General features: G+C 32.3%; 5 protein-coding genes across 15 annotated transcripts; 3 read left to right on the top strand and 2 right to left on the bottom strand.

Annotated features, from left to right (window-relative positions):
• Positions 1-949: 949 nt before the first annotated feature.
• On the top strand, positions 950-6254 carry LOC127247923 (mitogen-activated protein kinase 19-like). Of its 2 annotated transcripts, none has more exons than XM_051270013.1 (10): positions 950-1398; positions 2209-2611; positions 2743-2870; positions 3024-3083; positions 3312-3461; positions 3565-3720; positions 3903-4114; positions 4212-4313; positions 5342-5490; positions 5613-6254. In XM_051270013.1, exons 1-10 carry the CDS (start codon positions 1372-1374, stop codon positions 5966-5968), a joined length of 1743 nt encoding a protein of 580 aa, XP_051125970.1. In that variant the 5' UTR covers positions 950-1371; the 3' UTR covers positions 5969-6254. The 2 variants fall into 2 exon arrangements, with proteins under 2 accessions (XP_051125970.1, XP_051125971.1); XM_051270014.1 differs by lacking the exon at positions 950-1398 and adding an exon at positions 1921-1973.
• Positions 6255-6926: 672 nt separating this feature from the next.
• On the top strand, positions 6927-8620 carry LOC127248130 (NADH kinase). Its single transcript, XM_051270349.1, has 5 exons — positions 6927-7060; positions 7237-7497; positions 7565-7645; positions 7860-8011; positions 8088-8620. The coding sequence occupies exons 1-5, from the start codon at positions 6950-6952 to the stop codon at positions 8455-8457; spliced, it is 975 nt and encodes a 324-aa protein (XP_051126306.1). The 5' UTR covers positions 6927-6949; the 3' UTR covers positions 8458-8620.
• LOC127248129 (E3 ubiquitin-protein ligase CCNB1IP1 homolog) lies at positions 7914-11652 on the bottom strand. Of its 9 annotated transcripts, none has more exons than XM_051270341.1 (12): positions 11491-11652; positions 10836-10890; positions 10401-10528; positions 10244-10316; positions 9967-10151; positions 9847-9877; positions 9490-9745; positions 9259-9419; positions 8915-9161; positions 8791-8833; positions 8115-8206; positions 7914-8030 (listed from the first exon to the last, which is right to left on the bottom strand). In XM_051270341.1, the coding sequence occupies exons 3-10, from the start codon at positions 10458-10460 to the stop codon at positions 8827-8829; spliced, it is 1020 nt and encodes a 339-aa protein (XP_051126298.1). In that variant the 5' UTR covers positions 10461-10528; positions 10836-10890; positions 11491-11652; the 3' UTR covers positions 7914-8030; positions 8115-8206; positions 8791-8826. The 9 variants fall into 9 exon arrangements, with proteins under 9 accessions (XP_051126298.1, XP_051126299.1, XP_051126300.1 ...); XM_051270342.1 differs by having other exon boundaries at positions 10836-10869; XM_051270343.1 differs by lacking the exon at positions 11491-11652 and adding an exon at positions 11331-11480 and having other exon boundaries at positions 10836-10869.
• Positions 11653-12873: 1221 nt separating this feature from the next.
• On the top strand, positions 12874-16986 carry LOC127247082 (protein VTE6, chloroplastic). 2 transcript variants are annotated; one of them, XR_007837804.1, is made up of 6 exons: positions 12874-13290; positions 13945-14198; positions 14640-14763; positions 15064-15168; positions 15967-16215; positions 16791-16986. XR_007837804.1 is itself a non-coding variant. In XM_051268788.1 (5 exons), exons 1-5 carry the CDS (start codon positions 12907-12909, stop codon positions 16054-16056), a joined length of 957 nt encoding a protein of 318 aa, XP_051124745.1. In that variant the 5' UTR covers positions 12874-12906; the 3' UTR covers positions 16057-16565. The 2 variants fall into 2 exon arrangements, 1 of the variants encoding a protein (XP_051124745.1); XM_051268788.1 differs by lacking the exon at positions 16791-16986 and having other exon boundaries at positions 15967-16565.
• Positions 16987-19601: 2615 nt separating this feature from the next.
• LOC127247921 (B-box zinc finger protein 22) lies at positions 19602-22949 on the bottom strand. Its single transcript, XM_051270011.1, has 3 exons — positions 22575-22949; positions 21088-21513; positions 19602-20131 (listed from the first exon to the last, which is right to left on the bottom strand). Exons 1-3 carry the CDS (start codon positions 22755-22757, stop codon positions 19841-19843), a joined length of 900 nt encoding a protein of 299 aa, XP_051125968.1. The 5' UTR covers positions 22758-22949; the 3' UTR covers positions 19602-19840.
• Between the last annotated feature and the right edge of the window lie 4748 nt (positions 22950-27697).

Genomic DNA, 27697 nt, shown 5'->3' with positions numbered 1-27697 from the left:
AAAAAGTCAGCATTAGGCTAACCGTGATATTATTTGTAATTATATGAAAATAAAACGTTTCAAAACATATCTAAATTAAGCCTAAATTTCTTGATACTCTCTTATCAACTTAATAAGCATTTATATTGTCATTTTTTGTTATCTAAATATAAAATATTTATTCTTCAGTACATTCAAATTATACTATCGATTGCAATTATTTTAAATTTACATTTATTTATATTAATAATACTCTTTTAACGATCACATTTACATTTTGCATGATTGTATTTGACATTAAAAATATTTTTATATTTATATTTGTATAATTTTTTTTTTTTGTACAAACATCATTTTATTAGTATTATAAGCCACTGATGAAAGTATATTTGCATTTTTTTTTCTTAATGTGCACTAAATTTTAATATGAAAAATTAATATTCAAATATCAACAAGACAAAAATAAAATGTGAATATATAAAAAAAAAGTAAATACTTGAGAATATATAAGATTTGTGTTATTATAAATTTGAAATAATATTTTAATTCCAGTTTTATTTAAAGAGTATTTTTTTTTAATATAATTTTTATAAAATAAAATAATATATATATCGAAAGAATATATTCATATTTTAAAAAAATTTGTATGTATTATGGGATCCAAAACTACAGTTACAGATATCCTCAAGGACTGAAATGCAATATTGTAGAGAGTAGTTTTTGTCTGTGACGCAGAGGACAAATGCAAGCCGACAGCCAATCAGCGTTCAGCATAGATCCGTATATTTACGTTGGTACGTAACACTCCACTCACCTAACGGTCACTATAAAACTAATGAAGCGCTATTATATATATATATATATATATTAAAAGAAGACGGAAAGTAGTCCTTATATTTATAATATTTAAAAATATTTTAATATCTATTACTATTTGTATATAATAATATATTTATAGTAATATTTAAAATTTAGTTCTTTTTTTTGCAGTCTGCACCTTCACTGCTCTTTCGCCGTATCAGTATTTTCAGCCGTCTGTCTGTCTGTCTTTGATTCCTTCTCTGCCGTTCGCTTTTTCAGTGTGATGTTTCTGCGAATTATTCTCTGATTTTTGGTCTGGAGAGCTTCCATTGAGCTGAACTTTTTCCCGGAATTTGTTGAAAGGGTGGAAGGTTGAGTGTTGGTGGCGGTGGTTGAGGTTGGAGTGCAGTTTTCGGTGTTTGGTGCTGCCAATGCTGTTTTCTTCTCCTCTTTGATGTTCAATTGATTGTTTTGGAAGTGTTGGGGTATAATTTGTGTTGTTTCGTTGGACTTAGTGTTGCTTTGATCTGATTGGATCTAGCAGCGCGGACAACGCCATCGCTGCAGGGAGTGTTTAGTGAAGGAGGAAGGATGCAAGTGGAAGATCAGAGGAAGAAGGTTTATTCTTTTAGGCGTTTGCAGCTGTTTTTGTTGGAATTTTTGTTTTGGTTATGAATTTTATGGTTCTAGTGAAGAGATGAGCTGTTTCGGTTTTGGTTGGGAAGTTCTTGTTCATGAATATGCTCCATGGACACGTTTATTATGTTTCTGGAGCGCAAATCAGAAGAATTTTTCCTTTTTGGAGCTGAATTAATTAACTGGAATTTCTGCTTGTTTGAATGCTTTTTGACGGAAATTTCAGCTCTTCTTATTTTTTCATTATCATCTATGAACTGTTTGTGTGCTATGCGTTCAAACTCTGGAATTCCATATCTTGAATTTGCTCCTAAACGAGGAATTTCAGCCAGTAAATTTTTTGCTTTTGCTAAGTTTTTACCAAACAGTAGCTTGTTTTGTTGCTTTATGGGAGGTCCTTGTTGGCAGTAAGTGGATGGCTGCTATGCTTTAGATCTACAGTTGAATATGGATAATTGAAAATATCTTAATTGGGCGTTGAGCTTAAATATGTTTCACATTTTGTTTGATTTTTGTATCGAAGCAGGCTTCCTGATTCCCTTCAGTGTTGCATTACTGTGTGGATTCATCTTTCTTCTTCTTCTTCTTCTTCTTTTTTTTTTTTTTTTCTTTTTTATTATCATATGCTACAGTACTCTAATCTTCTTGCCATAGATTTTGAAATAAAATTCAAGATAGCTAATCATTTGATTTTTAAAAGTTGTGTTAGATCTGCTTTTGATGTTTATATAATTTCTGAGAAGTAATGCATATTGATTTTTAAAGTCTCACCTTGCTGTAATTACTTTGCAGGTCCCTATGGAGGCAGAATTTTTTAGTGGAGATTCCAACAGATACAAAATTCTGGAAATTATTGGAAAGGGTAGCTATGGAGTTGTGTGTGCTGCAATTGATACCCATACTGGTGAAAAAGTAGCAATAAAGAAAATAACAGATACTTTTGAACACATGTCTGATGCTATTCGGATTTTGCGAGAAGTGAAGTTGCTTCGCATTTTGCGTCATCCTGATATTGTGGAAATTAAGCGGATCATGTTGCCATCCTCTAGGCGGGACTTTAAGGATATCTATGTCGTATTCGAGCTTATGGAGTCTGACCTTCATCAAGTCATAAAAGCCAACGATGACTTGACGAACGAGCATCAAAGGTTTTTCCTTTATCAGATGCTTAGAGCACTGAAATATATGCATACAGGTAACTGAGATTAGTAATATCCTTCTGGCTATAACATTTTTTTTGAAAAGAAAATGAAACATTTTAGAAGTTGTCTGTTGAACATGATTAATCACCTTGTCCGTACTACATTCACCATGGTTTTGTTTCAGCTAATGTGTACCATCGGGATCTTAAACCAAAGAATATATTGGCAAATGCCAACTGCAAGCTCAAAATATGTGATTTTGGACTTGCACGAGTCGCATTTAATGACACCCCATCAACAATATTTTGGACGGTATGCGTGCGCTACATATTGCAGTTTAATAATTAGTTAAAGATCTTGTCGTTAGTCGCTAATTTCGTAACACTCTAGTTGTGAAAGTTGTATGTCACATCTTAAATGTGACTTTATCCAGTTCTATATCTAAACAAATTTTCTTAACTGTAGGATTATGTTGCAACAAGGTGGTACAGAGCTCCTGAGTTGTGTGGTTCTTTCTTCTCCAAGGTATACCATATTGTCCTTTATATCTTTTTATCTCTTCATCAAATTTGAACCCGCGAGAACCTGCTGAAGATTAATTCATTTGCATTACACTCCCTTAATTGACCTTACAATGATTCTCCGGGAAGTTGATCCTTAAGTTCTTCTGAGATAATTGTGTGTCACTTTTCTAGAGAGTTTTCAGGTTTACTCTTTTTTCTTTAACTATGTTTCACAACCTTTTTCTTGCAGTACACACCTGCTATTGATATATGGAGTATAGGCTGTATATTCGCGGAAGTCTTGACAGGAAAACCGTTGTTTCCGGGTAAAAGCATTGTGCATCAACTGGATTTGATTACTGATCTTCTTGGGACACCATCGGTGGATACAATTTCAGGAGTAAAGAAACCTCTTGCCCTTTTACCCTTTCCCTTTTTATGAACTATTCTTTCACTTGATATCCTCCTAAGATGTATGGTTTAATTATTATTCCTAAATATAGGTACGAAATGAGAAAGCAAGAAAATATTTAATGGACATGAAGAAGAAGTGTCCCATCCCTTTTGCCAAGAAATTCCCAAATGCAGATCCTCTAGCTCTCAAATTATTGCAAAGATTGTTGGCATTTGATCCCAAGGACAGACCAAGTGCTGACCAGGTTAGGACCATTTAATCACATAAATATGATCAAGCATTTGAAGTGATTTGTAAAACATAATATTGAATATATATTGGTAAATAGATCAATTTTTGAATTGATAACCAACTGCCTTAACTAACAAATAAACTTTATTATTCAGAGTTAAGTATTCAATATTTTAGTTCATTACTGGTCATTAGGCATTAGCTGATCCTTACTTCAAGGGGCTATCGAAACTTGAGAGGGAACCATCTTGTCAGCCAATCTCAAAGTTGGAATTCGAATTTGAGCGCCGGAGAGTGACCAAAGAAGACATCCGGGAATTAATATACCGGGAAATTCTAGAGTACCATCCTCAATTGTTGAAGGACTATGTCTCCGGAAATAGTGGCATTAGTTTTATCTATCCCAGGTTTCGAATTCGAACCTTTGCATGATTTTAACTATGAAATATTTTCCTTGTGTTGTCACATATATTGAAAAACTAAGTCCTTTTGTGTCTTGCACAGTGCTATTGGTCAGCTCAAAAAGCAATTTGGCCATCTTGAGGAAAACATCGGCAAAAGCGGCCCTGTGATTCCTCCGGACAGAAAGCACGTCTCTCTCCCAAGGTTAGATATTTTCTTCCTTCCATGGCAAGTCTGTACTAAAAAGTTATTTTCTGGTGGGGTTAAAGGTGTTCTTTTAACTTCTTTATCCTTTTCAGTACTATTAGATGATGTAAATGATCGTCTCACCTAAAAGGTTAAACTACGATCTAATGCTCTGATACCATGTTAGATGATCTAATGCTTTGATATCATGTTAGATGATGTACATGATCGTCTCACCTAAAAGGTTAAGCTACGACTTAATGCTCTGATATCATATTAGATGATGTAAATGACCGTCTCACCTAAAAGGTTAAACTACGACTTAATGCTCTAATACCATGTTAGATGATGTAAATGACCATCTCACCTAAAAGGTTAAGCTACGACCCTAATGCTCTGATACCATGTTAGATGATGTAAATGATAATTTCACCTAAAAGGTTAAATTACAACTTAATGATCTGATACTATGTTAGATGATGTAAATGACTATCTCACCTAAAAGTTGAAATTGTTAGGGATACGTATCATTTGTTTATTTATATACAATCGGAAGTCAACCAACAAGTATATAGACAAAATATCTGTACCTGCAGATGTAACATTCTGTTGTTGCGTTTAGATATATTTTAAGTGTTTGATGCGACATAAATAAGTATAGCTTGAATACATAATATATTTGTTACGTAAAGTATTTTAGATGGAAAATAGGTTTCGGAACTGATGTGTTTTTTAGCAAGATAATTTCCTACAAATAACACAAAAACGAGTTTGAAAATATAAGTGTTGTTTTTTTGGTATTTTTCATATTTGATCAACTATCTCATTTATCGTAGCAAAGATTCCTAATTTTCAATAGCCTCCCACTCTAAACTAATAAAAACCGATTGGGATTATATAATAGTTAATTAACGATTCATTTTCCTATCAAATTAAACTAAACGTGTAGGTTAAATGATCATTTAACATAGTATCAGAGCTTATTTTCTCGCCATTGCATTGTCTTCAAATTCAATCGACACGTTTTCTTTTCCTTTCCAATGCAGATCCACGGTGAACACTACAACGATTCCTCCACAAGCGCAGCTGTATATGTATTCATACGACAATCCAAAAATGGGGCGAGAGATGTCGACAGGAGCTATTACAGGAACTCTATCAAATGTCTCGAGAGCTCCTCCCCGGGCACCTAATGGTAAATCATTCATCGCGTCTTTTAGGAAGCGATACATCCAATCCAATCCAATCCAATCCAACGGTTCCTAATAACTCGTGTCTTGACTCCGTTCCTCTTATTAACTTCTCCGACACATGCAGCCAAGCTCGGCAAAGAAATGGGACCCGTCCTACCGTACGAAAACACCAAACCGGCGAAAATGGATGGACGGGGATACATCCAAAACGCGATCCTTCCACCTCACTCCAACTCTCCGCAATGCTTCTTCAGGCCCGACGCCGGGAAGATTCCAGAGAAACAGAGTCGAGAACGATCCAACCAATACATGACGAGCCACGACATGAACACCAATCCGTATCATCGACACCAGACAAGTGGAAAATCGACAGCCATGCTGAGTAACCAGATTGCTATCGATGCGAAGCTGTTGCAGGCTCAGTCGCAGCTCGTTGCTGCTCGCCGGGAGGTTGGGACCCTTCAGCTCGGACTTACTTAATGAAATGAAACGAAATGATATGATCGATGGCGACTCGACGCCCATGGCAAGAAAAAAGAAATCGATCATTCGATCGGTTGTGTTCAAGATAGCATTGTTAGGAGTGAATGCAATGATGTTTTGTGGATGGATCGATGTTGAGCGCTCTTAATAAGAATCAAGTTATGTCTTTGGTAAAGGTTCGAGGTGAGGTTCGGTTCGGGTCGGGTCGGGTGTAATGTAGCGTAGCATATACTCATTTTTAGTGAACTTGCAAATGATTAATATATATATATATATATATTCATGTCCTAACATATCAAATTACATATCAGAACAATGTTATAGCTCAATTGCAAAAATAAGAGCAGAAATTAAATATGTGTGTGTATTTTCTTATTATTTTTTATATGTTCCGCTAACTTTGAAAAAAGAAAAATATTAAAAAATATATTTAATATGATATTTTATAATAATAAAATATAATAAATATTTGGGGTGATATTTTTTAAAAATAATAGTACTTTCTTTTAATTTCAACTTAATATCTTTTTTCTTTATCAATTTTGTTATTATTAAAATATTTTAAATTTTTACTAGGGTATTTTTTTTTGCTTTATACGTCAAGAAAAATGCTTAAATGTTATTATTAAAATGTTTAAGTTTTTACAAAAATATTTTTTTGCTATCGATGCGAAGCTTTTGCAGGCTCAGTCGCAGCTCGTTGCTGCTCGCCGGGAGGTTGGGACCTTCAATGTTTTATTGAGAAGCAAAGTATTTAAGATAATTTTAATATTTTTTTATTTTGTATTTTATATATAAATAAATATATTATATATAATAATAATAATAATAATAATAAAATCAGATTGACAAAAATAATATAAATAAATAAATAAATAAAATTAGGAGATAGTATAGAAAAGAACACCAGATTACCAGGACTGCCAGTCCTCTGTATCGAAGAGCCAAAGAGAAAGAGAAATAGAAATTGGAGAGAAGATGCAGATGGCGCGGAAGAGACTGCAGCTGCTGTTGCTGCTCAAGCCCTTTGATATTTACCCTTCTCCCATTTCCTCTTCCTCCTCCTCCTCCTCCTCCGCTGCCAATCAGGTATATATATACCCATGGTTACCAAGAGGGATGGATGATCCACGCACGTCACCTGTTCGACCATATGCCTCACTCACACCATCGATCATTCTTATTGCTTAACTAACTGTTTAATATATCCCATTCAGGTTATGCATTCATCATCATCTTCTTCTTCTTCTTCTTCCTCACTGCAGGTGCTGACATACTTGCAGAACAGGACATCAGCCCACAAGCACGCCATCAACATCTGCCAGACTGTCTTAAACGCCAGGACTGCCGCCGGGCTCGTCCACTGGAAAGCTGATTTCCGCGGCCATGTCTCCGGCCCTATCCGTGGTGTCGACCTCGTGGTCACCATTGGAGGCGATGGCACGCTCTTGCAAGCCAGCCATTTGATGGACGACGACTCAATCCCCGTTCTAGGAGTCAATTCAGATCCCACTAGACCACACGAGGTTTCTTTTGATTCAGACAAGTCGACAATGATGAGGATGATCGTGATCATGTCCTTGTTTTATGCAGGTGGAGGAGCTGAACGACGAGTTCGACGCTACGAGGAGCACAGGCTATCTTTGTGCTGCCACTCCCGATACTTTCGAACAGGTAAAAAAATATCTCCGGGATTGTTTTCACAAGTACAAATTCTAAACTACACGGCTAATTAGCAAGCAACGAGAAAAAATATATATTACGAGAGCGATCGAGGTCTTAATGCTTCTACGTTTAACTTTTCAGTTTTGAAAAAAAAAAAAAAAGAACTGAATACAAAGTCCGATTATTGCTAGCAATTAGTATTGTAAAATTTTCTTACTTGTAGATACTAGACGGGATCCTCGAGAATCGTTGCAGACCATCGGAGCTAGCAAGGATGGCTGTCAGCATCAACTCAAACATGGTTCAAACTTCTGCTCTAAATGACATCCTTTTAGCGCATCCATGCCCGGCAGCAGTTTCTCGGTTCTCATTCAGGTAAGGAAATGAGTTACTCCTATTGTCCAAACAGATAATCCATTCGATAATAATCACACAGATACTTTTAATTCAGGGTAAAGAGAAATGGGGAGCCTCTCACCTCTTTAGTCCACTGTCGATCCAGCGGCCTCAGAGTCTCGACTGCTGCAGGATCAACGGCTGCGATGCACTCAGCCGGGGGATCTGCAATGCCTATTTTATCAAAAGAGCTTCAGTACATGGTGAGGGAGCCTATTTCTCAAATGCCTAATGCACACTTAATGCATGGATGGGTGAAGTCGAGCGAGACCATGAATATATCGTGGTTTTGTAGGGAGGGCATTCTGTATATCGATGGTTCTCATGTGGTTCACTCTGTGCAGCTCGGGGATACAATAGAACTATCTTCTAGGGCCCCGGCATTGAAAGTTTATTTGCCTCCCCACTTAGCGCATTCTGCGTAAGATTTTGTCTAATGCCCAAACATCGGCATAACCTAAAGTTCTCTCATTTTGGTTTAAGCTAAGACAACATAGAAACTCTCTGAGGGATGTCTGTGAAAGAGATTGTTCGGATGTCTTAATAACCTTATAACGTAAATATGCAATATTTCTCTGTGTGTTTTTTGATTCCTAATTGTGTCGATTCTGCCAACTTTATTACGTTTCATATAATCTTCGTGAATGGTGGTCATGAGCTAATCAAAGATCATCAGTATGAACACTAAGAAGAAAAATATATGAGGCTAGCATATATATAACTTTGGATAAAGAGTTTGCTAGAGAATCGATACTTACAATGTGGCTAGATGTATGACTGGAAGCCTCTGCTGTCTACAACCTGGGAAAAATAGAATGGTAAGATAATCCCTTAATGTAGAAGTTACTGATCGAATCATAGTTCTAACTGTTTCCGCCTTACGTGAACAGTGGAGGTCGACTGCGTGAGGGCTGAGGTCTCTTTATGGGCGAAAAGATTAGATTTCTTAGAGTCATTGAAGGATTATTGTTTCCTCCACCTCCATTGTTAATCCCAAAAGAAGGGCGAGCTGCTGGCATATGGTTCGAGGTGTCCATTGGAATTGCAGATGGTTTTCCAGGGGAGCTTCCGGGCATGTGGAATGCGAAGTTCGAATTTTTTTGCCTGTCTGGCCAGATGTCCTCATGCCCTGGAGTTGTCAAGATTGAGAAATGAGAACTAACAAATCTATGGTAATAACTATGCATATATATATGAAGTGAAACAATTGAAGAAAACAGGTTTACCTGCTCGAATGTCTCTGTTATCCATTCCTACGGCAGGATTCGAGAACAAGTCAGGTTCGGGCCTTGAAAAGAAATGGTCAGCCGGCTGAATTGCCATTCGCTTCAGTGAATCAATTTCATTTCGTGCTTGATCATACATTTCGTCAAGTTTTCTCTTTTGCCTGGCATGGATGAGTAAATGTTTACCTATGTGACAGAGATATACTAAGGTACTATAACACAGTGATTGACCTGCATTTTTCCGAAAGCTTTTCTTGCAGTTCTCGCTTATCTTTGGTTAAATTCTCCATTTCTTGCTCCATCATTTGGCACCTCTTCGCCATTTTCTGGTATGCGGTATAAACTTGCTCCAATTTTTCTGTGAACTTTGCTTGCATCGCCTCACATTTCTGGCGACACTGAGCTACTATCTTATTGATCTTAACTTGCATCTCTAAATCCCTTTGTCCAATGTAAAACATTACACTTCTTAATGCACTCTTCATTACTAAGAGGGTTTTAAGGATATCAAATATTTAGGTTGAAGAATTAGCTAGCTAAGAAGGAGAATTCCAAAGGGCAGAACACCACAGTGATAATTAAGGATACTTATCTGAGGAGATGTTCCTGCCATGGCCATCTGCAAGAGTTGGCATAATTATGTCATCATTACTGTTATAGAAAAAGATCTATACATTACATGAGGGCTTTCCTAGGAAGCTTACTTACATTAACCCATTCATCATTTGGATTGACATCCACTGGTCTCATGAGACTAACAAGAAAAACATTTGAGATGTCAAGAACAAGTGACAGTGTACAGCATCCCCAACTAAAAATCACATTCCAACTTGAGAAAGATGTAACTGAATGGGTAATGTGAGATGTTTTATGAGCTCTTTTATCAACCACACCTAGATATAAAATGATGCTCTTTCTCGTCATTCTAATAATTGGGCAATCATTAGCAATCTACCAGCAGGAGACAAAAACAAATATGTGATACCTTTTGGAGAGCACCTGATCGCAGATGGGACAAACACCATTGTTGCTGAGAATCTTGCTTGCATCTTCAGGGCCTTCAGACATGGTTAAGGAAACCTTGCAAAACTGAATTTGACAGGAATAGGATTTGAAAAATTAGCATCGTTCATATTGGATACACAAGAGGTGACCACAGGTAGTGGTAATGGCCCTTCCTTCCAATTCTTGCCAGCAGGCATTGCATCTCATTTCAATGTTCAGAGTAGAGTTTTATGTTTACTGTCCATTTTCTTGAAAAACTTGAACCCTGTGAGTCAAAAAAGTAGCACAGTGGTCACAGAATCTTGTAGATTGAAACGACTAGAAGCATGACAAGAGGACCTCTTGCATAACTTTTTTTCTCACTTTAGGAGATTGACAAGTACCCAAAGTGACCTTTCGAAAAATTTGCAGATCTTGAAAAAACACCTTCAAACATATTAAACCAATATTGAAATTTCGTACTAAGTTGTGAAGGTTCATTAACTACGCTGATCAATGGTGCTTTGATTCTCTAGGAGAGTGAACTTAGTTAAGATCCTTCTAATAATTTTCTTATAACATCAAGATCTTACCCAGGATCAAAAGTTGTCGAACAGTTGGGGCATTCTGCTGAGACAAGAATCAATACTTCTTCCCATTCCCATGACGAGAAAACCAAACAATAAAGGACTAACAGCTTAAAAATGCTCTCAAAATGTTCACAAAATTATTAACATACTTCTCATGTACCAAGCTCATCTCTGGAATTAACCACCGAAATGATGAATCAAATGACGATCAATATCAACAATTTTTTGGAAGTTAATCATGATGTTAACTAAAACGACAAAAGGTTGAAAAAAAAGAACAAACCTAAAGATCAACAAATCTCCAAAAGGAGCTCAAACTCCTGAAGAATTAAGTGGAATCAAAATGCTAAACTGAAAATTCTCCAAAACTTTCTGTTTACTCCGAAATTATCAATCCAGCAACATAACGAATCAAGGACGATCATCTCCGCAATTGTTCGAATATAAAAGAAAAAAACAAATCACGAAAACAGTTCAAAACCTCGATAAATACCATACCTAAATCGCCAGCATTTCAAAATGAAGTCAAATTACAGAAGACTCGAGTGGAATCGAACCATGCAAACGGAAAAACCGACACAACTCAAATCAGTATAAACTCCCAAAATCATCTAATTCGTTTGAAAATGAGGAAGAGATGCCGCATCAAAAGCCTTACAGTTGTCGAATCCCAACAATCCGGCGATAGCTACCGCAGTCCTGCAGCAGATGGCAACGCACAAAGCGATCGGAGAATTCAGATGCTAGTTTAGATCGGCTACGTCGGAATGGGAGGACCGGTGCACGTGGATTGGCTCGTCACTCACACACACACACACGGAATCATATTATATATACATATTTAATTCATTTTTTTACTTCATGTAGACATGTTAATGAACCTAATCTAACCCTAATTTTAAATGTTTGTGTTAGTTAATGAACAAAGTTCTTATTGGTTACTTGTCTGACAACTTAAAAAAGGCGTAAGAGTTTTTGGACCCAAAATATTACTCCCTCCCATCTATGGGTGTATTACCGTATACACGGAAATTTAGGTAAAGTATAATTAATAAGTAATTAAAAAATTGTATCAATAAAAATAATTATTATTTAGTAAAAATAATTATAGATTAAGATTAAGATAACTAAATAATTTAATTAAAATTAAAAAAATTTAAATTTTAAATTTTAAAATATGATTAAAGTGTATAATTAATTTTTAAAAAAAAATAAAATGACAAATTATGTTGTACGGACGAAAATAGAAAATACTCCCACAAATTATGTGAGACTAAGGGAGTAATATTTAAAAAGCTAATGCGTTTTGAAAGAATTTTTTACTTTAATTTTGTTTATCCGTTATTTATTTTTAAAAATTAATTATTTATTTCATTCATATAAATATATTTTTATTGCATTATTTATTAATTATTTTTAATATATTTAATTTATTAAATTATAATTTTATTTTTATAAATTTAAAATAATAATAATTATTAATTATTATATATAATCATTTTATTTATAAAATATATAAATCTATTAAAACTAAATCAAAATAAAAAAACAAATATTATTAATTTATTTATATATTTTTTATTATATAAATTTTACATTAAAAATTAATAAACAATAATTAACGTAATAGAAAAAATATATACTAAAAATTTATTACTTTATATTTTACATAATTTCAATAAAATATTAAAAAAAATTTCTCAAATCTAAAATATAAAATAAATATTTATAATAATTTTATAATTAATAACAAAAATTATCATAAATTGTATCAATATTTTTCATTGTTATTTTACCGTTTTTTGAATCCATACTTTATTGTCACATGTCCAACTTCTATGTCATGGGATTAAAATTAATTTTAATTTATGTTGTTAGCTACTACGATACTAAAAAAAATTAAATTTTCATATTCAAATCGATACGATTTAGTTGAGGAGTAATAATAATAATAATAATAATAATAAATTTTGCTCCAACATTAAAAAGACTATTGTGACTATGGAGTAATAATAGTTCATATAATGTGAGTTTGGCTTTAAATTATTTACTTCCCTCTAACAGAGCCTTGGCCATGGCAGCTTCCATGCCACTTCCCACTATTCTTTCCCCAAACCCGACGGCCTTTCTCCCCAAATTCCCAATTCCGTTACCCCAAACACTCACCCTCAAATCGACTTCCCTGATCACCCTCAAGAGATCGCTTCCTCAAATTCAAGCTTGCAGAAATGCCATTGCTCCAGCTTTCGTGCACCAGGCCATAAATTTGGTCCAATCCTCGCCCCCGACGTGGCAGTCCGCCGTCTTCAGCAATGCTGTGATATTTACGTTGGGATCCCCACTCCTCGCTCCTGGCCTATCTCTTCCCGGCGTCGCCGCTGCCTTCTTGCTCGGCACAATTACTTGGCGCGCTTTCGGCTCTCCCGGATTCATCCTCGTCGCCACGTATTTTCTCATTGTAGGATTAAAATTAGCCCTACCTTGACTCAATAACTATTTGAATGTGGAATTCTTTAATGGCGGTTTCAGAAGGGTGCGGGGGTTGGTAGTTATTGGATTTTAGAAATGGAAGCAGCTGTATACATTTGTTGTGATATGCAGAATTAGGGCAATTACTTGTTTAGGGTTTGGTATTTGGCTTGATTGAATTAGCTTGGTATTTAGGATTATTACAGAAACTTATTTGAACCTAAAAGCTTGGAGTTTATAGTCTTGTGGCTAATGCTGAGGTCAGATTCATGCCTGTAGCACCATGTTGAAAGCTTTGAGAGAGCCTACAGCCCCTGAGCTAAATCTTGATTAGCTGAAAATATCGCTTCAGGCACCCTGTTAGAAGTTCTGTGCTAGCATTAGATCTGAGTAGAAGCAGGACTGTGTTGGGCCTTTCTGGATTGTGTCTGGATGAGTTAGGGCTGTTCGTGATAGCTCTATCTACTTGTGTGTGAGCAAATAGGATGAATTAGGTTTCTTCGATTGTCTCCATGGTTTAGAGAGTGGCAACTTATCATTCATTGGTTAAATTTGATATATGTTAGTTGAACATGTTTTTGTATATTTTTTCTGTTCCTTTTGGCTAGTTAAGAATGTGAGATTTTCAAACAATTATTCCCAGGGCACAGCTGTTACGAAAGTGAAAATTGCTCAAAAGGAAGCTCAGGGGATTGCTGAGAAAAGGAAAGGAAGGAGAGGGCCGGGTAGTGTGATTGGATCCAGTGCTGCAGGTTGTATTTGTGCTCTCCTTTCTATCTATGGTATTGGCGGGGTGGTCTTTAATCGATCATGGGAACTTGGATTTGTTGCTAGTTTCTGCACTAAACTGAGCGATACTGTCTCAAGTGAGATAGGGAAGGCGTACGGCAAAACAACGTAAGTACTAATATTGTGCCTATATAAGTCTTGCTTGATTCCTTTTCAAATGATTCTTTAACAAACTAATAGTCTTTACCTGAATCTTCAATGTCTAAAAGCAAGATTAGTCTTTGGCTGGAAGATTAGAAATAAATGAAGAAATGGTTCATTCCCTTCACTACCGGCTTAAGCTTGTGGGTAAATTGGTCATTCAAAACAGTATCAATACTAGAGCAAGAGTTCAGCCTTTTGTTTAAATTTCCACTGACCTATTTTCGAGAAAGTGTTCCACTTGTAAGGTTTTATAGGCACGTAAAAAATAATGCATCTCCATTTAGCTTACATGTAGCTTAATTACCACCCATCTAGATGTAACCTGTGTATGGGAAATAAGTTGTATGCTATTTTGATTTTAGCTTTTTCTATGTTGCTGAAGTGTTGCTGATTTTCTAATTCTAGTTATCTAGTCACAACATTCAAGATAGTCCCAAGGGGGACTGAAGGGGCCGTTAGCGTCGAGGGAACTGTAGCTGGGCTTGCAGCTTCAATTTTTCTTGCCTATGTTGGTTATCTGATGGGCCTGGTGAGAAATTTCACTATGTTATTTCTAGGATCATTTCAGGAAGGTTATTTATCTATGATTTGTTCTACGCTGCTCGAAGCTTTTACTTATATGATTTCCTTAGGAGAAGAAGCCTGCAGGGATCAAAGACATGCTTGTTATGAAAATGAAAAAGCAGCTTGTAGTTTGATTTAAGTTGATGAATATAACAGAGTTAACATCACCTCATGAAAGTGCCTGAAACAACCATTTTGCATGCTATGTTGACATTGTTTTTCGGTCATGTAAACTTGCAACTAATGAAGATTTATGTCTGAGCAGATAGATGTGCCCAAAGCCATCATATGTGTTGTTGCTTCCCAGATTGCTAATCTTGGAGAGAGCATTATCGGTGCTGTACTTCAGGGCAAAGAAGGTTTCCAATGGGTTAGTCGTCATTGCTTTAGCAAACACTTACGCAATATTCGAATTTTCTAAATTTATTTGATTGGTAATTCTGAGGCCTGAGGATGCTTTTTCTACTCTTGGTTCACATAATAACAATGAAATAGAATTTGCTCAGTTCCCTCTCCATCTAAGGTGGACTTATAACCTGGCCTCCTAATCCTAAAAATAAATAAATCAAATAATTATTGGATGATCATCTTTGTTTTTCATCTTGGTAAAGTTGCTAACAAGTGATAATCTTACTACGAACAAAAGAGATACTCCCTTTGTTATTGGAATGTATGCTCAAACATTTAGGCACGGATTTTAATGAGAACGATAATACTTGGTACTTTTTGCCATTTCTAAGTAACAAAAAATATAGAGGATAATATAATTTTTTACTAAAAAGATAAACAAAAATATTTTTACTACAATTCCAAAAAAGAAGTGAATATAGATTTGAATACCAAATGGGATAACAAACAAGCATTAAGCATCTACTAATGCAAATATGTATGAATAAGATTTCAAATTCAAGTTGGAAGCCATTAACTAACTTGAACAGGTCTGACCTGCTGAGTTTCAAGCAGGTAGGTTGATTTTGTTAAAAAAACTATGTGGTTAGGTTTTTATGTTTTGGCAAAGATGCACCTTTGGCATCCGTATATGATTTCAGATTGAAGCAGTTGTATGTGCTCGATACATGCATTCACATTAAAGCAGCTGCACATGTTCCACTTTTTTTTGTGTGTTTGATCCGTGTCTCAAACCTCAATTTCTGCATTGTTTTTTCAGCTTAACAATGATGCTGTCAATGTAATCAACATATCTCTGGGCTCGATCTTGGCAATCCTCATGCAGCAACTATTTCTCCTCCGTAGCTAGTGAACATCACAACCCATATATTCCCATGCCTAATCCAGAAAATTAATCATGTCCAAGAAGCAGTATGGTCCCAATCTGGCTGATGGATCAAAAGGCCATAACTTTATATGATCTAGACGAATGGACATAAATGGTGAAACGTTTGGCTGCAATGCTCAGGTTTGCCCATTTTCTTCAATTTTACCAGATGTGCCTCCATTTATGTCTCTTGAGTAGAGTAGGGCTATGGTGTTTTGAATCTTCTGCATTGGCCATTCCTGTGATCGTAATTATATAATTTGTTCATGTAACCATCTAATCATACTGTTTAAGGGAAAATGGGAATGTTGGGGAGGCCGTTGGTGTCAGTTATATACCTTTCTAGTGATATATATGTTCATTGGTTGTGTCTGCTATAAATATTTTTCTCAAGGAATTTAGTGCCATCCGTGATCTCCCAAGATCCGGACACACTATTTTCCTCGAGAGTTTGAGTGTATTCTTTTGGTACTATTTTTTTTTTCACTTTTTGTGCGTGCATTTTGGTTTCCTCGATGTTGATCTTATGATTTTGTGAATCTGAATTATGTTAGGATCACCAACTCTAGAGGTGTTGCAATATTTTAAAACTAGTGTTGAGACAGTTCAATCAAAATTAAACTTTTCGATCTTAGTAGTTTTCAATGTGTGAATTTTGATATGAATTGTTGGCTAACAGTTCAATCAATTGGTCTTTTGTTTTTTTTCTGGTGCAGTTATGATGATTTGGAGGTTCAGACAGAGTAGAGTAGCTGTCTTTTGTAAGATAAAACATAACTCTTGTGGTATTTTGTAAGATTTATCTTAGAGGGTAGTTTGTTTGTTTGTTTGTTTGGATTTTGTCTTGAGATTTGAATAGTAAAAAAATTTGAATTCAAATAGTTGTATAATATGTATATAGATAGGTGCTGCGGTAAAATTGATTTTTAGTATAATATAAAATTAAATAAATACACAACTGTAGTGTTTATGATTTGTTCATTTTTGGTGCTATGTGGTGATATAGTAAAATTTTGGTAAAATTTTGTATAAAAGTGGGTGTGTTCTTTTAACAAAAATGAATAAATACACAACTGTAGTGTAGTGTTTATGATTTGTTCATTTTTTGTTTAAAAGTATTTTGGAGTATTGTAATTTTGTTTGAGTAAGTAATTTTTATTATTTAAAAAAATATATATATAAAATAAAATAATATATTTTCACTGGAAAAATTATAATGGAGAAATTTCAAAAGCACTCAAATTAGAGGATCGTGGAATTATCATAAGAAATAATTTTTATGTTTTTTTTATTATATATATTATTTTTTATCATAACTTTTTGGGAATAATCTACATTAAAAATATAAAAACAAATTGTAAATTTAGGAATTTTTTTTTTTTTTTTTCTGTTATCCAATCTCATAATCTTTGTTAAAATCATTAGGGAAAAAATTAGTTTTAATTCCATGAAAAATTAAATAAATCAATTTTAGTCGTAAATATTTATATTTGCACAAGAATTCATCCTCAAGAACGCTCTTGTTCCGGTAACGGTAAGATAATTAGTTTCTTAAGGATGGGGCCAAAATTAATTAATAAAATTTTGATGACTTGAACTAAAATTGATTTTAAATTGGACCAAAGTTGATTCTTTTTCCAGATGTATTATGTGTTTATTTGTTTGTTTTTTACATCTAGATTATATAGTACAAAATAGTTTAAAGTGGTACATATAACTTGCTCTTTTTGTTCTCTCAATTTATTCTCATTTTTTTTCAATTAAATTTATTTTATTACTATATTTGAAAAAATCAAAAAGTCATCCAAAAAAAATAAATCACTATTTAATTATTACTTTTCATTGGACACTTATTTACAATAAATACTACTAACTTTATTATATTATCTCTTTATTCGCTTTAATTATTAATTAAATTTTCAAAAATATTATCAACTATTTTTTTATTTTTTCTACTTTTTTAATAAAATACTCCCCAAATATCTATTTCTGTTTTTAGTAACTGTATATCTACTTAATATTACAAATACTCTTACAACTTACAATATATTACACAAATATCATTACTTTTATATCACACAATACTAATAAGGTTATTTTAGTTATTTCTACTTTATTCCTACTATATCTCAATATAATATTAATATTTCTAAAATTACGTGCAAAAAACAAAAAGATACATAGTTATGGGACGGATGGAGTATTCATTTTATTTAATCTGGCGTGTCGAACCCAAATGGGCTAATTTTCCCGGATATAGGGAGTATTAGTATATGGTTTGGTTCGAATGATTAAAAGGTATTTGTATTGATTATTACTCTCTCATCGTTCTACTTAATTTGTTTTGCTTAGGTACGGAGTTTTAGATATGATATAATTAATAATTAATGAAAAAAATGTATTAGTAAAAATAATTATGATTTAATAAAAATAATTATAGATTAAAATGATTAAATAATTTAATTAAAATAAAAATTTGATAAATTATAAATTTTAAAATGTGACTAAAATGTATAATTATATTTTCAAAAAAATTGACAAATTATATAGGGACAAACGAAAATAAAGAGAGTGAACAAATTAAGTGGGACGAATGGAGTAAAATATATTGTTAGTGTAATTTAAAAAGTATAATAGTGTGTGTTTGTTTTATGAGAGATTATATAGAATATATAAAAATAACAATTATGTATGATATATTAATTTTTTTGGAAAAATATCTCTATGTTTTGTTAAAAAAGAACACACCTATAGTATTTATATATACTTTTAATGTTTAATTGTGGTGTACAAGTTATTGTTATATATTATGTTAAGATATGTATGTTGTTTATTTATACTTCAACTCATCGTCATACCAACTATTCTCACCGTCATTTATATTTATGCTCATTTCATCGAGCACGATTTTAAAAAAAATAAATAAATAAATAAAAATAAAAATCATTTTCTTTGACAATATAAAAAAAAAAAAATTAAAAACCTTTTACAAAATAATAATAATAATTTAATTAGAAGTTTTTTCACCTTATGTTTGTAAGTTACTATGGTATTAAATTCATTATTTTCAAATTTTCATGTTTCCTCTGTTCCAACAAATCACTACAACATATGGGGAGTTTGAAGGAATAATTACAACCACTTCTTAAAAATAAAAATGGCAACACAAATCACAATACACCTAACAAGAACAGCCAACTTATCCAAATTTAGTTTATCCTTGATCTTTTTCAATAATTTATCCAATTATCTCCTATTTTATATTATATTTTTTGTTAATTTAAGTTTAATTTCGTGTTAATTTATAGTTCCAAAAAATTTTAGCTTAAATGTATTGAAATCATCGGTCTAAGCTCGACGCCGTGCCGACTTTACCACTTGAGCCGCCCCCAACTCGATGACGGACAAACTCTATAAATACTTTCGGAACCCACGTCAACGAAATTGACAAACGGTCTAGTATCATCCAAATTTCAAATTTTAAACTCCAGAAGGAGAGGGAGGGAGAGAGAGAGAATGAAAAAGAATAAGAAAAGCAAGCTTCATATTACAAGAAGATGATTTATGAACAAACTACAGTGACCACTAGTCACTGCAAACACAAAAACACACACATCCAATTCCCAACCACATTCACTAACCATAATGAGATTACATCATTTTCTCTCTCTCTCTCTCTCTCTCTCTCTCTCTATATATATATATATATATATGTATGTATATTAAGCTTACACTGTGATACTTGGCCCATTTAGAGGGTTGCCGGTCAGCAGTGCCGCCGCGTAGAGGCGCGCCCTGTGGAATGGTGGTGGTGACCGAGGTTCTGCAACCGCGGAGAGACTACTACATCGGGCACGAACACGGGAGAGTGTGATGGAATCTGAGAATCTTTGGGCCAGTAAAGTCCAGATGCTGTTGTTGGCGGGGACTGAATCTGCGGGACCACCCAGAATGAATCCGGGACCTGTCCAAAACAATCATCGCCCTCCAATTCTGCATCAGCCACTTGCAGGAGCTGAGATGACTCCGACTCTCCGACAAGCTTTCCGCTGTCACCCTGATGATCAAAAGCAGGACTTCCTTTAGGGTTAATAGAAAAATTGTTGAAAAAGAAGTGAGAAAGGATTCATGCACATAGGCAGGCACAGGAATAGAATAAATTCGTCGTCCTTGCTTTCAATTATTCAGAAACTATTCATCAATAGCAACCTTTTTCCAATCAAAATATATACCATCGAATAGTTATTTCCTATCACATAAAACATTTCATCAAATACGTAACCTTTTACTATATTTAAAACTTCAAATACCTCTATGAAAACGGAACATGTAAAACACCAAGAGATAAAATCACCAAGAGATAATATCGAATCAAGGATGTGTATGTATCTTTGCTTTGCAATTCAAACTCACATATCACGTAAATTCGACTTTTAGCCTCACAGGAACTGTGTTCATATTGATCCGATTATAAAGCAAACTATAATTTGTCGCATGATTTGAAGCTCATTGAAATAATTGATTACCTTCTAGTAGTTCTTCTTTTTTGAGTTTTGCTCAGTTTTTTTATCATGCATTATCACCATTCCCAGTAAAAGCATACACATTTCGATATAAAATATCATATCCAACTATTGTTTCAAATAAACAACAATAAAACTCAAAACATCCAAATCACAAAAAAAAAAACACATTGCAACTAAAATGATTATTAATAATAAACTATTATTGCTATTGATTTTGAATTTACGGCCCAAATAAAGATTGTAGACCTAAAAAAATATCCCTTCTTGCTAAGCTAAAGATATAAATTAACTGCAGAAAACACAGAGAAATAACAAACAAATGAACAGACATTCAAGTACATCTACTTCACTTGGATGATAAGATCGAAAGAAGAAAATCAAACTTACCAACATAATTGACACCAACCACCATGCCTGCTTTTGAGATATATATATATATATATATACACCTCAGAACATGAAGAAATACACAAAATGGAAAAGATACCTTTGATGAGCTGGTATCCAAGAAAGTCAAGGACTGGCCAAAATCACCAAGACTGAGATAATCGTCTAACTGCCACTGCGACATACTCCCGGCAGGAGAAGCCCCGTTAAAGGGCACCTTCGATGATGAAAAATCTTCTACTGTGCTACGTTGGGACAGTAAGCTCCTACCATGCTCGACAGTTGGTAATGCAGCGGAGGATTTCTTCGAAAGAGAGTGACTATCAGGGATTTTATCAGTAGTTTGCGGGGAATGCACTTTTGCCGACAACGGAGCAGAGACTGTAGCTTCCAGGCCTACTTTAACCCCGGTGAGTAGGAACCTCTGATGAACTGAAACCAAGGAATTCACTGTGTGTATTGCAACATCACATTTCCGGCATAGCAATGCACGGTCCTCCAGACAAAAGAAATACCCAACCGTTTCCTGCACGCATTACAATATACATGAGAGGCTACTTATCCATCGAAACACCAAGTCCTTTCTGATCAATGCATATAAGCAAAACCTATGTTGGACACAGACAAATTGGATAGGATACTTCCATGATGAGGATCTAAAAGGCCCTTTAGCTTAATAGAATCCCTTACTAAGACCACAAAATATATATGAAAGACAAAAGGTGCTGATTCCAAAAGCTTCTTTTTTTAAACTTTTAGCTACAATTAGAATAAAAAAAGCTAAACTATAGAACATACAAAAAGCAGTCGAGTCAAAATCACAAAATTGTTGACCATAATGTTTCGAGTGTTCGAATATCTAGTGTGTTTGGTTGTGTTTTGGGCATGAAAATATTTTTAAAAATAAAAAATAAGTTCTAGAGATGATTTTGAATGAAAAATAGTATATGCCTTTTAGGACCAAAACACTCCACTATACACAGCTAGAATTTTGGGTTTGAGTTTGATTTTGGTAGCAAAATTGCGATTTTCTTTTTTTCTTTTAATAACAGAAGCCCTAGTGTTTCTATTAAGCAATTGTCTACAGTGACCACTAACCAAAATCATAAAAAGGAACCGTGGAAGTTGATTCAAGTTACATATAGGAAATGATTTTCAATTCCTTAGCCACATTTTTTGACAATGAACAAATGAAATTAAACACACAAAATGTGAACTGAATGAAATTCAGCATCAATTACGACCATGTTTAATTGGAATCATCACATGATTGTTTATTTGCACCCAAATTATCATTGCTTACAGTCAGCCAAATGAATGATGTTTTCTTTTTCTTTTTTTTTTTTTTTTTGGTCTGATTTCACTTAGAATCTATACAGAAGTAAACCGATAATATCATCCACAAATTACAGACAGATACAAATAGAGAGTTCGGAAAAAAAAAAAAAAAAAAAAAAGTCCATCAGCAAAGCAGTACAAAATTTCACAAATAACAATCTATTTCAATTATCCAATTCTGAAGAACATATGCGTGTGTGTATCAAATACAAAAAATGTAACAAGAGGAAGAGATGAATGAACATAAACCTGGCATATATCACACTTAGGCATCTGGGCGGACGAGGTAGAGAGCGGAACCCTCTGGTGCTTACTGGCGAGCTTATTGGCGGCGTGCACTTTCTGGTCACATATCCAGCAGAGCGCCGCCTCGTCGGCGCAGCAGAGGACGTTCGCCTCCGCCGCCTCACAGACGTTACACTGAATCTTCATCGGAGCCACAAATTGCCGCCGTTAGAACGCCAATTCCCACTCTCAGTCACTCGAATCCTAATCCCGAACCGAAGGCAGGCTTACGCCCGGAGATCTGTGAAGAAGGACAATGGTGGGGTTGCAGTGAATGGAGGAGCAAAAGGGAAGAACCCAAGTGGTGGTTTAACGAATGCGGATTGATTCTATGAGGGGATTTTTAATTCCTTTTTTTATTTTTGGTTTAAAAATAAAAATAGGCTTTTTTATGGGGACTTTAAATTTTATTTGTTTAATGAAAGGCGCCTGACACGTGTCGTGCGCGTGAAGCACGGTGGGTGTGAGGATACAGTCGACGTGGCACATAATATCTTCACCCTGAAGAATTCTCATTTTTGCTACTCTCTCTTCCAATACGATAGTATGTTTGCGTCTAAAACAATAGTCTTATTTTCATAAATAATTATATCACCTTAAAATTATTCATATTTTTTTATACAGTTGTCACTATTTTTTATATTAAAAAATTTATTTATTTTTATTTTTTATCAACTATTAATATAATATTAATATTTTTTAATTATCGTATCCAACACAATAAAACTATATTTTGGACAGAAAAATAACTATTTTTCATTTTTAATTTAACCTTGGGATTGAAAAGATCTTGCAAACTCACACTCGACTCGATTTCCCAATCGGATTCGATTAGTTGAAATAAAATTTGTACTTAAAATAATAATAATAAATTAATAATGTAACATTTGTTATTAGGGTTTAGGGTTTCGCTTATGGGTGAGCAAAATATTCGAAATTCAAAAATTTAATTCCAATTAAATCGAAATATAAAATTTAGTTTGGATTTTTAGAATTTTCGAATTGGATCGGATTGAATTTTTAACAAATTTCGGATTTTCGGATCGAATCGGATCGGTATACTTAAAATCCGAACCAATTCAAAATCCGAAATATAATATTTTAATATATTTTTTAATTATACATATTTTATATTTTATTAAAAAAATATTATATTTTAATATAAAAAACTCAAATATATTAATTATATTTTAATATATTTAATTTTATATATTATATATATTTAATATTATAAAATAATAATAAATTAAAAATTAAAAAATTAAAAAAAATAATAAAAATATTTAGAATTTCGGATTTTTCGGTTTGATTCAGATTTTTTAGTTCGGATTACGGATTTTCGGATTTCTGTTATTTCGGTTTGATTCGAATTGATTTTTTTCAAAAATTTCGGATTTTTGAATCGGTTCAAAATTGACGAAATTCGAACCGAAGATCCGAATGCTCACACCTAATTTCACTTGAGAGAACCCATCTTATTCACTGGACTACAAAGTTCGGGTTAGTAGTACTGATTTTTTGGGCTGTAGTTTTTTTAAAAAATTTTGATTCGTCGTAACAAAGTATTTATTTATTTTTAATAATTATATTATCTTTTTAGTATTATAAATTATATTACACAAATATTATTATCTTTATATTATACAATACTAGTAAAATTATATTACACAAATGTTATTATCTTTATATTATACAATACTAGTAAAATTATATTATACAAATGTTATTATCTTTATATCATACAATACTAGTAAAATTAATTTAGTTTTTTATTTTTATTTATACTACATTCTAACATAATACTACTATTTTTAAAATTTCATATAAAAAACAATTGATAAATAGATGTGCGGCGGATGGTTTATACAAATATTATTAGCAAGAAACTCGTGCTACGCATGGGGCAATCAACAACAAAAAATAAAATTACAGTGTTAATATAATATTCTCTTCATTCCATTAAAATGTTGTTATTTTTTATTTTCGTTCGTCTCAAAATAAGGTTATTATTTCATAATTTAGTAATTCTGCTACCTACCTAATACAATAAATATCCTTCCAACTTACATTATATTACACAAATGTCATTACTTTTATATTATACAATACTAATAGGCGTATTTTCGTCTTTTTTACTACAACTCATTATAATATTAATATTAAAAAATCTACGTGCAAAAAGTAAACGACAATCTTGCACTGGAAGAGAGGGAGTAATATTTTTATATGTCCGCCTCTAAAGGTCACATTTACCTTTTGCGTCATTATATTTAACATTATAAATATTATTATATTTATATAATTTTTTTGTATAAATGTCATTTTATATTAAATTAGATTAACAAAAAAATTATGAATCCATATTTTTGTAATAGTCCATCAAAATTTACAATCAACTAAAATTAGGGGAAAAAAAAGTTAAATTGTCAGAAGCAATCTAACTTTGTAATATTCAATCAAAATTTACACTCAGATAAAATTTTCGTCCCAGATACCGTATCTGCTATACTGTAGACACGGTATTTTAGGAGGAGTATAATTAGTAGATAATTAAGAATGTATTAGTGAAAATAATTATCCTATAATATAAATAATTATAAATTAAGATTAAGATAACTAATTAGTTTAATTAAAATTTAAAATGAAATTAAAGTGTGTAATCATTTTCCAAAAAAGAAAAATGACATAGTATATGAGACGGACAAAAATGACAATATGGACATATTATTTGGGACGGAGGGAATATTTTCGTAGTAGACAATCAAATATTAAGATCAATTATAGTAAAAGTTCATACTACATCCGTTTCAACTTTAGTCCCCTTAAATGTATATTTTTAACTTTTATATACAAAGTCATTTTACATGTTTCTAGTTATCAATAACTAATACTTTATCCGTCTGTTTCAAGGATCATATTTACGTTTTGCATCATTGTACTTAACATTAAAAAATATTTTTATATTTATATAATTTTTTGGATAAATATTTTTTTATTAGTATTATAAGACATTAATGAAAATATTTTTGTAATTTTTTTAATTTGTATTACATTTTGATATAATAATTAATATTCAAATATAAACACGCAAAAAATAAATAAGACACTTAGAACCTGACGGAAGTAGTATTTTCTAGTCCCGTAAGGAATTACTTAGTGGTGTGGGAGTAAACTTATGACCATGAGATTATGGGTTCAAACCCTCGACGCCTCAGGTTCAAACCCTCGACGCCTCAGGACATCTGCCAACAAGAAATAATAATAACTTATATTTTTTATTTATAAATTTACTTTAAAATCAAAAGTACATTCATTTGCATTTATAAAAATTTTGAAATTTTGAAATTATTAAAAAAATATTTAAGGTTTTACTTCTTCGTTCTTATCAATTCACATGTTTACATTTTTATGTTTAGTGAATTATATTAATTTAAATATATTTAATTTATATAAATCAAATTATTTAATTTTATAATATATAATATTATCAGGCCTCAGAGGTAATCTGCTTTTGACCTTTCGGTGGCTGAGAAGGTATTCTCTTTTTTTTTCTTTCTAAAATTAATAAATTACATATATTATTTTTATTTTAAAAATATTAATAAAATCATTCAAATAAAAAAATGCTAATATTATAATTTATTATTATTATTAATTCATTAAAATTTATTATGTTAAATATAACGTCATTAATCAAATGTATCAATTGAAATGACCAATGAGACTGGAGAAATACTTTATATTTTTTTTATGAAGATTAATATAACATTATTTATATAAATAAATTAAATTTAAAAATATCTGTAATATATAATAATAATTTCTCCATTTTACTCATCAATTGTAATTTTATAGATTGATAAAAAAATAATAGTATTTTATTAATTATTTGAAATTTTGTAGCATAATAAAATAATAATAATATTTTATTGGTTATTCTATATGGTGATTTGGAATTTTGTAGCATAATAAGAAATAATATTATTTTATTAATTACTTCAATTGACCATTTGAAATTTTATAGCTAAATAAGAAATAATAATCCCTCATTCCGCCACATATGATCTATTTTCTTTTTTAATACGTCCCACAAAAGATGATTCTTTTCATTTTTTGTAACTTTATCAATCTTAAACATACTTAACAAATATAAATCAATTTAATTAAATGTCTAATATCTTATCCGTGGGACTTACTCAACACCTCTTTATTTCTATTTCACTCCTCAATTAACATAATTTTTTTTTATCTATATTTAAAACTCATCATTTTTTATAAAACTAATTTATGGTAATGAAAAATAAAAAAATATTATATAAAATTTTATTATCTACAAAATGATATCTATATTGCATATATTTTTTCGAGATATAATTTTAAAATTTTTTAAAATATCAATAATATATAAAAAATAATAAACTAATATCATAACTTATTATTAATAACTTACTAATTTACACTGTTTAAAAAACTGTATCTCTAATAAAAAGGTTCATCTGTCGTGAAACAGAGGGAGTAGTATTTTATTGATTAACTGACTTATGTAAGATATTATGATATTTTTCTCCTTTAAATATCATTAGACACATATATATATATAAATTAATTATATTTGTAGTGATATTTTTATGATTTAGGTAAAAATTCAAGTGTATTTGAATATTAGTATATGATTACAAAATAGGAAATGAATACTGAAACAAATGAAAATAATAAAAATGGTAGTTTAAGTTGGAACGGCACTACCAGAATCATAGCATTTGCCTCGGAAAAAACTTCTTAATTAATTCTCATACTACTAAAAAATAATACAAATAATAGAATTAAATTAATTTTATTTTAATAGTTTAAGAAATTTCAAGACTATTTTATATAAGATCATTTAATTTAATAGTTTCGAAAATTTTGAGGCTATCTTTTATATAATGATTTTTATTTAAATAGAAGTCTCGAGGCCATTCCGTTGCTATATGTTTCAAATATTCCGAGACTATTGAACATAGCCTCCAAATTTTCGAAGCTTTATTATATATATATATATATTATATTCTTTTAATAAAAAAGATTTGAGGGTTTGTTTGTTTAGA

The sequence above is a fragment of the Andrographis paniculata genome, unplaced genomic scaffold (assembly GCF_009805555.1).
Source record: "Andrographis paniculata isolate CXL003 unplaced genomic scaffold, ASM980555v1 Contig32END, whole genome shotgun sequence".
NCBI lineage: Eukaryota > Viridiplantae > Streptophyta > Magnoliopsida > Lamiales > Acanthaceae > Andrographis > Andrographis paniculata.
The sequence above is the reverse complement of the archived record's forward strand: the minus strand, read 5'-3'. Positions and strand labels throughout refer to the sequence as shown.